This window comes from Vipera ursinii (assembly GCF_947247035.1).
Source record: "Vipera ursinii genome assembly, chromosome: 1".
In the NCBI taxonomy this organism is placed as follows: domain Eukaryota; kingdom Metazoa; phylum Chordata; class Lepidosauria; order Squamata; family Viperidae; genus Vipera; species Vipera ursinii.
The window spans coordinates 173,312,365-173,322,724 of record NC_139512.1 but is presented as its reverse complement, the minus strand read 5'-3'; the positions used below and the strand labels follow the sequence as shown (position 1 = coordinate 173,322,724).

The 10,360-nt window shown below is 43.7% G+C and overlaps 1 protein-coding gene across 1 annotated transcript in view; it reads left to right on the top strand.

Annotated features, from left to right (window-relative positions):
• The first annotated feature begins 147 nt into the window (after window positions 1–147).
• The window catches only part of HSPD1 (heat shock protein family D (Hsp60) member 1), an 18,887-nt gene continuing 8,674 nt past the window's right edge, over window positions 148–10,360 (top strand). The window contains exons 1-7 of the mRNA XM_083378744.1: window positions 148–333; window positions 3,752–3,927; window positions 6,246–6,498; window positions 7,105–7,187; window positions 7,414–7,509; window positions 7,821–7,914; window positions 8,987–9,155. Of these exons, the coding sequence (XP_083234870.1) occupies window positions 3,754–3,927; window positions 6,246–6,498; window positions 7,105–7,187; window positions 7,414–7,509; window positions 7,821–7,914; window positions 8,987–9,155 (869 nt within the window). The 5' untranslated portion in view covers window positions 148–333; window positions 3,752–3,753. The remainder of the gene's footprint in view (window positions 334–3,751; window positions 3,928–6,245; window positions 6,499–7,104; window positions 7,188–7,413; window positions 7,510–7,820; window positions 7,915–8,986; window positions 9,156–10,360) is intronic.

Genomic DNA, 10,360 nt, shown 5'->3' with positions numbered 1-10,360 from the left:
GGAAGTACGCGGCCCGGGAACCTGTATAAGCATACGGAATGACGCCTTCGGGCCAATCAACTCCGGCGCTGGTTCGCGAGGGAGGCTTTCCGGGAGCCCCGCCCCTTCCCGCTCTCCGCCTCGCGTGGCGCAGGGAGTAGGCGGGGCCGGCGGAGTAGCCTCTACCCTCGTTCCCGGGTTCCCTTCCGCGCCAACCTTTCACGTGGGGAAGGAGGTGGGGCGGGGCAAGAGAGGGGAGAGCGCCGCGCTGCTTCCACCAAGCCCCCGCCAGCGGTCAGAAGGAGCCACCTCGCTCGTGCTGCGGTATCCCCCGTTGCCTTCGCCCAACCACAGGTAAAAGTGGGGCTCCGGGAGGATTGCGGTGGCCTGGCAGGGAAACCCGAGGCAAGGGGCTGTGAGAAACCAATGCTTCCTTTACACGTGTTCGCAAGGAACGGCCCAGCGCCTGCCTGGCACCCTCCTGCCCCTTTCGCCTCCGCCACCTCTGCGTGCACTCGGAAAAGATGGGATTTGGAGTCACGGCCTTCCTGATCGTCGGAAAAGGCTGGGGTCGCGAGAAGGGAGATTCCAGCGGTTCAAAAAGGGCGGGATTGCTAGATTGCGGGTTAGCCCGATCAGGGGAGCGATGGCGAGTCTTCGTGCGCACGAGTCTTTCTTCCCGCTGAATGATTGGTGGGCTTGCGAGCAATCGAGGCGGCCCTGGCCCTTCCCCGACCGGCCTGGGATCCATCCGCAGGCGGTGTTTAGACCGAGGGGGATCCTTGGTGCGCTCTGAGCTTTGCTTGTTTTCTTACGGACCTTCTCGTTAACCCTAACTAGGGAACGCGCGTCAGTGCTAGAGGGGTGTTTAGATACTCCAGCGATGGGGTTGGGTAAACAGCTCGCGGCGGATCCACGCGGGGTGGTAAGAGTCCTTTGCAGCTGGAAGGCGTCGATCTAGGGCAGGGGTCGGCAACCTCGGCTCTTTTATGACTCGTGGACTTCAACTCCCAGAATTCCTGAGCCAGCTATGCTGGCTCAGGAATTCTGGGAGTTGAAGTCCACGAGTCATAAAAGAGCCGAGGTTGCCGACCCCTGATCTAGGGGACTTCATGCATCCCGGCCAAATCTTAAGACGGGGGATCTCAAGTCAGCGGCCGGGAATTGCTATCCTTGGTCCTTCACACACGTGCACCCCACACGCTCGTGAAGATCGGGGCCAGTCTTCTGATGATGCCTTCGCGAGTTTCGGGCAGAGGGGATCGGTGAATTGCAAGTTTTCCTGGCTGCAGTACTGCTGTCCGAGGGCTAGGGGGAGCTGCTGTTCTTTTGACCTTGTGCTCCGACCTGGTAAAATGAATGAAGCACGTGTGAGGTCCAAAAGATACGCTTGGCTTACTAGTAGAGTAGACTTTACTCTTCCTTCCCTCGCCCTCCCTCTTTTGTGTTCTCCCCTGGCATTCTTTCGAATGATAGCGGCTGAGAAGCGGCCTTTACATAATACCAACCCACAGGTACCGTTTTAAGCCTGCTTTCCAGGGCACTTTGCTCCAAAATGAAATGGGAGGGAGGTGCGGGTATCATTTGTGCATATATTTCTTTAAAAATGAATTCTGATAGGATGTGACTATATTATTACAGTTTTTTTTAAAATTCCATTTATATCCCGCCCTTCTCCGAAGACTCAGGGCGGCTTACAAGCTTAGCAGTAGCCTTCATTCTATGTATATGCCTGCTTATTAGGGCTTTCATACACCCCCCAAGCGGCATGATTACAAAGTCAGCTTATTGCCCCCAACAATCTGGGTCCTCATTTTACCTACCTCGGAAGGATGGAAGGCTGAGTCAACCTTGAGCCTGGTGGGGACTCGAACCTGCACTAATTGCAGGCAGCTGGTGTTACTTATGGAGGCATTAGCCCACTGCTCCACCAAGGCTCTTTGAAAGCAGATTATCAACGTTTTGGCAACCTTTGAAAAAGTTTTATGAGCACTCACAAAATGGTTGCTGGTATTTCAGACAAAAAATATTTATATAATAGCAAAAAAAAACCATCCTTGAACTGCAGCAGCCCATCTTGACCAGGGAACTTGGCTTTATGTAGATAAGCACAGCATTGTTAGTACCTACTGTGCTGGTTAAAAAATGTCTTTTCTTAGGTAGTAATAAGTAGATTTGTTGGAATTAATACCTGAATTCATATTCCTACCTCTCTGATTGACAATACATTTGCAAAGATCCTTTAAGAGTCAGTTTGTTCTAGTGCAGGGCTTTTCAGCCAGTGGTACGGGTACCACCTGTGGTACATTGGCACCTGACAGGTGGTACACGACCATCCTAGAGAAGTAGCGGGGGAGGGGAATGAGCTGAACAGGTGACAGCACCGCACAAGCGTGAGCAAGAGACAGCTGGAGCTGCAGAGCTGTCAGGGCTCAACAGGAAGTGCCAGGATCAGCCACAGGCTCCAGCTGTAGCTCGGCACTGATCCCGGCAGGTCCGCTAAGCCCAGAAGAAGCGCCGATCAGCTGGAATGTTGCAGCATCTCCAGGGTCTTGTGATTTACATACAGATGCTTGGCAACTGATTCATATTTATGACGGTCACATTGTCCCAGGGTCATATGATGTGACCAAAACCTTCTTTAACCACCTAGCAGACAGAAGGAATAAAAACCAAACACCCCCCCCACCCCACCCCCGCTGCCAATCCTCAGCAGAAATGCTCACAATAATGAAAACCTCTTGACAGGAGGAAGAGCGCCGCTGGGTGGGCAGGCAGGTATCTTGCTCGGCTGTGGCTTGGGCACTTTTTTCAGTGCCATTGTAACTTTGAACAGTCACAAAGCGAACTGTTATAAGTCGAGGACTACCTGTACTTCATCACTTTTTTTCCTTTTTTGGTGGGGGGGTCATCAAGTTTTTGACACCTTGCTAGGTGGTTGGTGGTACTCGGATGTTGCCATATCCTAAAAGTGGTACAATGGGTGAAAAGGTTGTAAAGCCCTGGACTAGCAAACCTGCAAGGTCCCTTCCAACTCTGTTGTTCTGAATAAGTTTATCTATGGCTTGGATTTCTGGCACCAAGAAAGGGTTCAAATATGTAACCGCCTAACCTTGGCTTGAAAATAACTTCTTTAGCAAATGCCTATTTATTGGGAAACTAGCTCTCCTTGCACTTTTAGTGAAATGTCTCTGACAGAATGAAAGTGAAAGTAACTCAATGACCTAGTAGTTAAGGCATCAGGCTAGAAACCAGGAGAATGAGTTCAGCCTTAGTCTGGCTGGGTGACTGTGCCAGTCACTTCTCTCAAACCAGCCCATCTCACATGGTTGTTGTGGAGAAAATAGAACAAAGAAGTATGTTCACTGCCTTTATTTATAAAAATAAATAAAGTTGGGATATAAATGTTTAAAAAGTTGTGAGCCAACATATGATCACTTTTCATGGAAGTGACCTGTGAGTTGAATTCAAGGGCATTGAATTTGGCATAGGTAGTTCTACTGTAGTGATCACACTAGTTATAAATATATAAATTATTTGCCATTAACAAAAAGGTAATCCTATTTTGATGAGTTGTAGCAAGTCACAGTGCTCATAGACTTACCATATTGTGCAACTCTTTTCCAAATCATTTTAGGAGTGAATTTGGGATTTCAGGCCCAGCGTATCAGTTTAGGAAAGATTGTTTTGACATAGTAGGAATGATTGTGATCTGTTTCCATTCTTGATTATGTTGACACTGACTTGGCATTTTCCCATTTTTCCTTTATAGAAATGCTGCGTTTACCATCAGTGCTCCGTCAACTAAGGCCGGTATCCAGAGCCCTGGCCCCACACCTTACAAGAGCCTATGCAAAAGATGTGAAATTTGGAGCAGATGCCAGAGCTCTTATGCTGCAGGGAGTAGATCTACTAGCTGATGCTGTAGCTGTCACTATGGGACCAAAGGTATTGGAACAAATAGGTCCAGCACAACGTGGATATTTACTTGTGAAGTGTTTTGAAATTTACTTCCCCATGGCATTCCCTATATGTTGAGCACTCTTCATATCAAATTAATCAGATGAGCTTAGAAAACTAGTGAAATTCTCCTGAAGTTAGAACCAAGTATGAGGTCAGTAAAAGTTGCCCTAGTCTAATGCAAGTAGATTATATCAACAGCAGGCCCAAATATACAGTTGCATGGGTGATAATATGTAGTCCTCAACTTAATGACCACAATGTATTTTTTATTTATTTATTTATTTTATTTAGATTTATATACCGCCCTTTCCCGAAGGATTAAAATTAAAAATATTCTCAGCCTGGGCCAGAGAGCTCGAAGAGCCAGGTCTTCAGGTCCCGGCGGAATGAACGGAGGTTGGGGGCAGTCCTAAGCTCCGCAGGCAACTGGTTCCACAGGGCAGGCGCACCCACTGAGAAGGCCCTACCCCTGGGTGTTACCCGCCGGCAGTCTTTAACCGGCGGCACCCTGAGGAGACCCTCCCTGTGGGAGTGCACTGGACGAAGGGAGCTTGATGCCGGCAGCAGGTGTTCCCTCAGATATCCCGGACCCTCGCCATTTAGGGCTTTATAGGTCATCACCAGCACCTTGAATCTCACCCGAAGGGCAACTGGAAGCCAATGCAGCTCGCGGAGTAGAGGTGTTACATGGGAGTATCGGGAGACCCCCATCACGACTCGCGCAGCCGCATTCTGCACCAGTTGAAGCCTCCGGGTGGTCCTCAAGGGCAGCCCCATGTAGAGAGCGTTGCAGTAGTCTAAACGGGAGGTCACGAGCGCATCAGTGACTGTGCGTAGGGCATCTCGGTCCAGGTAGGGTCGCAACTGGCGCACCAGGCGAACCTGGGCAAAAGCCCCCCTGTTTACAGCTCTTATATGGTCTTCAAAAGTGAGCTGCGAATCCAGGAGGACACCCACGTTGCGAGCCCTATCAACGGGGGGTAACACCTCACCCCCCCCATCGTTAGAGATGGAATAGTCTGGTTGACCCAAGATGCCGGTATGCACAGCCACTCAGTCTTGGCAGGATTGAGACGAAGCCTGTTTCTCCCCATCCAGACCCGGACCGCTTCCAGGCAACGGGACATCACGGCGAGGGCATCGCTGGGTTGGTTTGGGGTGGAGAAAAAAAGTTGGGTATCATCAGCGTACTGATGATACCCCACCCCAAAACCACGAATGATCTCGCCCAGCGGCTTCATATAGATGTTGAACAGGTGGGGCGAGAGAACTGACCCCTGAGGAACTCCACAAACGAGGCCTCGGGGCGGACCTCTGCCCTCCCATCAACACCGACTGCGAGCGGCCCAGGAGATAGGAGGAGAATCACCGCAAAACAGTGCCTCCCACTCCCAACCCCCTGAGACGCCGCAGTAGGATAACATGGTTGATGGTATCGAAAGCCGCTGAGAGGTCTAATAGGACTAGGACAGAGGAACAACCCCTGTCCCGAGCCCACCAGAGATCATTCACCAGCGTGACCAATGCCGTCTCCGTGCTGTGCCCAGGCCTGAAACCCGATTGGTACGGGTCCAGATAATCAGTTTCATCCAGGAACAGAGGAAGCTGATGGGCCACCACACTCTCAACAACCTTCGCCAGAAAGCGGAGGTTGGAGACTGGACGATAGTTATTTAAAACAGCTGGGTCCAGGGCAGGCTTCTTGAGGAGGGGTCTCACCACCACCTCCTTCAGGGAGGCGGGGAAGACACCCTTCTTCAAGGAAGCAGTTATTACTGCCTGGAACCATCGTGTCTCCTCCCGAGCCGCATAAACGTAGCCTGGAATTCTATGTGACTGGACTCAATTTTATGACAATTTTTGCATGAGATTGTCAATGAATCATTTTGAATAAAAATACTCTTAAAACAAATGTAACCTTACTCGATAGCATGATTGTATTGTTGCATATTTCCTTGGACATGTTTCCTTTTGTATGCCAGGTGGTTTTTGCAGATGCATGTTTGTGCACAACTTTTTCCCAGAGTATATACTTCAGTGGGTATGTGGACAAGCATGCTTTGTTCCTAAGATTCACATTTGGCACTGCTAGCATGTTTCCAAGTTTTGTTTACTTGGGAGCTTCAAATTCTTTTCTTCCCTATTCTAGAATAATACCTAATTATGGTGCCTTTCTGGTATATCTTACAGCCTCTAAACTAATAATTGTAAAAAATATTTTCTAATCGTTAAGAGATGTGAATGGAACCTAAATTTTATAGAAGCGCAGCAAGCCAATGTTTTAACTTTGTATGTTATTTTAGGGAAGAACAGTAATTATTGAACAGAGTTGGGGAAGCCCTAAGGTGACAAAAGATGGTGTTACAGTAGCCAAGGCAATTGACTTAAAGGATAAGTACAAAAACATTGGAGCAAAGCTAGTTCAAGATGTTGCCAACAACACCAATGAAGAGGCAGGAGATGGTACAACTACTGCAACGGTACTGGCACGTTCAATTGCCAAGGAAGGATTTGAAAAGATCAGTAAAGGAGCAAATCCAGTGGAAATTAGAAGAGGTAATACTTCATTCTGATGTGAGTTTGATAAAAAGGGTTGTATTCAGACTTAATTAGAACTGGTTTTTCTATGTGCTTTCAAATAGGCCATTTTTTGTTAGTGCTTCCATAATTAACAAGGAAATATGTGTGACATATCTGGGCATGATGTTACCTTGATAAAGTGTTCTGTATATTTTTCACATTGTGTGGATTGTAATCTAACTGTGGCCAGGTTTTCTAAATACAAACACCAGATATTTACATGCCAGTTATAAAGAGTATGAGGCTCTGATATAAATTTCTCAATGTTTAATGTAGCATTGTTTCTAAACCTCCTCCCATACAGCCCTTCATTATTACAGTGCTGGATAATGTTGAATGGGAAGGTGCAAAATAAAGTAGTTTACCTCGGCTTCCTCACATTATTCCTTCTGAGGCATAACAGAATGTGGTCATCATAGTAATAGAACGGTGTCTATTTAATTGAGACCAAAAAAATTGTATCTGACAGAGGGAGAGGGATTTTACCATAATTTTTATATGGAGAGAATGAGGATAATAGCTCTTAAATACCTATTTACTGTTAGTCCATGGATTATGTAAATGAACACTTTTGTTTTTCAGGTGTGATGCTTGCTGTGGAGGCTGTAATTAATGAATTGAAGAAATTGTCCAAGCCAGTCACAACTCCAGAAGAAATTGCTCAGGTAATGTCATCTCAGCCTTAAGCAACTGATTCTGTTTCCCAACATGCTTTGCACAATGGATATTTAGGTTGCACTGTTTAATAGGCCTAACAAAACCTTCTAATTTGGAAACATTTTTTTAAAAATGTGAGATGTGATGTCATGTTACCATCTTTTTAAAGTGAGGTGAGATTTTTGTATTTTGTTTAATGTCCTAGAAAATGTGACACATAATTTGTCTATGCAGGTTGCCACAATATCAGCAAATGGGGATAAAGAAATTGGTAACATAATCTCCGATGCCATGAAGAAGGTTGGACGGAAAGGAGTTATTACAGTGAAGGTAAGGGTTGGAGAAGTACAACACTGTGTTTCTTGAATTATTTTGGTCTGATAGCATTTTAAGACTTAACTGAGAGCATGTAATGAAATGTGAAGTGTGTTTAGGATCCTTCAAAATATTCGTTAATAGTAGGTTTAGATGGGGAATTACATGCATGTTATGTGCCAAAATTAAAGGGCTAAGTTCAGCAGTTTTAATTATTACAATTTGAGCATTTTCCTCTTACTCAGTGAGAACTTACCGTTAGCTGAAAGAGCAATCTTTTGATTTCCAACCATAGTAGTTAATCTTCCAAATCTTTCAAAAAATAGGATGGAAAAACCTTAAACGATGAGCTGGAAATTATTGAAGGTATGAAGTTTGACAGAGGCTACATCTCTCCCTACTTTATTAATACAGCCAAAGGTAAGTTGCCATTAATGAACCACATGTCTTTTCCTGATCCATCAGTCTTTTTGTTTTAATCATAGGAATAAAGTAATTCCTGAGTAGTGGAGTTCCCCTTGCCCTATTTATTTATTTCTGCATTCAAGCATGTTTTGCTACAAAATAGAGCAATTTAGTGCCCTATCTTGCCCCTAAATGGGGAAGATGCGTTAATATTTGAGCCCGGGGAATCCTCAGGAAATATGGAGTCCATGAAATGGTCACATTGTATATAGTTACAGTGTACTATTTTTTGTCTTACTGTGCTGAAAGTAGCTTTTCATTTTTAGCTGCTTTTAATGGTAGAATATTATTTAACTTGTATTTTAACTATGCATGTCACTTTTTTGTTATTACGTTTCTACCAGTTTTAAGCTGTTAATCTAACTGTAGATTACCCACAAATAATAATAATAAAAATAATACAAAATGAAGGAGCTAAAATGTTCTGGGATTTAGAATTCAGATAGACAAACACATGCCACACAACATCTCAGACTTAACAACTGTCAATAAGAAAGAAAAAGAAGTCTGGATACTGGGCATGGTAGTACCTGGAGATAGCAGAAAAGAAAAAAAAACTAGAGAAAATCCAAAAATACAAAGTCCTACAAATAAAAGTAGAATGACAGTGGCAGGAAAAAAAGCAAAGGTAGTATCAATAGTGATAAGTGCTTTGATACAAGCTCAATATATGTGGAGTACCACTTGAACACTATTGGCATTGACAGATCATTATCAGTCAGCTGCAGAAGGCAGCATTTGAAACCGTTTACATCTACAAATGATGCTTTTAACATTAAACATCTGCCTATGCCAGATCCTTGGGAAGGAGTCAATAGATGGACAAGATGGCTGACTACATGCAACAATAACAGCTATTGATCCCAGCACTTCTACAGAGTGCCATAGATGAAATTTGCTTTCAGCTAAAATCCAAGATAGCCTTGTGGATCCGTTTTTGCATGGAATTTGAATGTGTTATGTTTGCAATTGCCACTGGAGGGCCTCTGGCAGACTCCCTTACTCTTATTATTATGTTCCTCTGCAGGACAGAAATGTGAATTCCAAGATGCTTATCTCTTAATCAGTGAAAAGAAGGTTTCCAGTGTTCAGTCCATAGTACCAGCTCTTGAAATTGCAAATAATCATCGTAAGCCTTTAGTTATTATTGCTGAAGATGTTGATGGAGAAGCCCTCAGCACACTTGTACTAAACAGGTAAGTTTTATATCAACATCTTTTTTCTAAAAAATGCACTTTTTCCAAAATATTTTCAATACAAGAAGCTGCATTCGTAGAATCATTTTCAAGAAAGAAGTGCCCACCCCACTCTGCTTACTGTAGTTGAATTTCCATGTTGGCCCACTTGGAATTTTCAATCTGGTCTACTAAAAAGAATAATTTGTGATATGTTTGTATTAGTGGAGACTGTTTCTGTAGCTGGTACAGAAAGGGTATTTTTAAGCAATTGGGAGCCGTTTTTGAAAAAAAATACGGAACAGAGCAAAGAGCACAAACAGCAAAGTGTTCATATAGTGGTAATTTACTTTCTCCTGCCGTATTAGAACAGCACCCAAGGATAACCTTTTATTGTCTGAACAAGAGTGAAAGCTTATTCTTAATTAGTGGTGGAATTGAGAGTAAATTATCAAAACAATTATGTGCCTATTCTACAAGACAGTTCAGTAACTACTTAATAGCAGCTATAAAAACGTATAGTAGTTCTGATTTTGGTATTATCAAACAAAAATGTGAAAGGTTAACCAGTTTGCTATTGCGACTGATGCTGCAAACTTAAGGAAATCTAGTTAAATCAAAAATTTAATTCATTTAAAGGAGAGGTTTTAACCCGGCTTGCAAATGCGGTGGGAAATTTACAACTTTAGCTTCACCAGTTTCTACCTTAAGTTTAGCTATTCATTAAACTACTTCAGCCCAACTCACCTTATGGGATTGTTGTAGGAAAAATAAGAGGAGGTAGAAGGGGGAATATGTTTGCCACCTTCAAATTATTTATAAAAAAAATAATCAAACTGGATACAAGTAAATAAATGATTTATTTAGCCAAAGTGACGTACGGCTTTAAAATTCCCAAGATTAACTTCAATAAATTTCTCAAATTATTATATCCTAAAAAAGAACAGTTTTGTGATTGATATAAATTAAAGCACATTTGATTACTTTGTTATATTCTTATTTTTAAATATATTGATAAAAGTATTTCAGAATAATTGGTAATACTAACTATATGTATTTTATTTTAAATTCACTTTGAGAAAGGGTTTGTAGGGTTCCCCAGACTTGTGTCCGTGGGCAAAAAGCTTTAACTACTGACCTAAAAAGATTATTGGCGGGGGGGGGGGGGGGGACTGAATCTTTACTGGAAACCAGGAGTGTAGTTTATATCAGAGGTTATTTTGGTG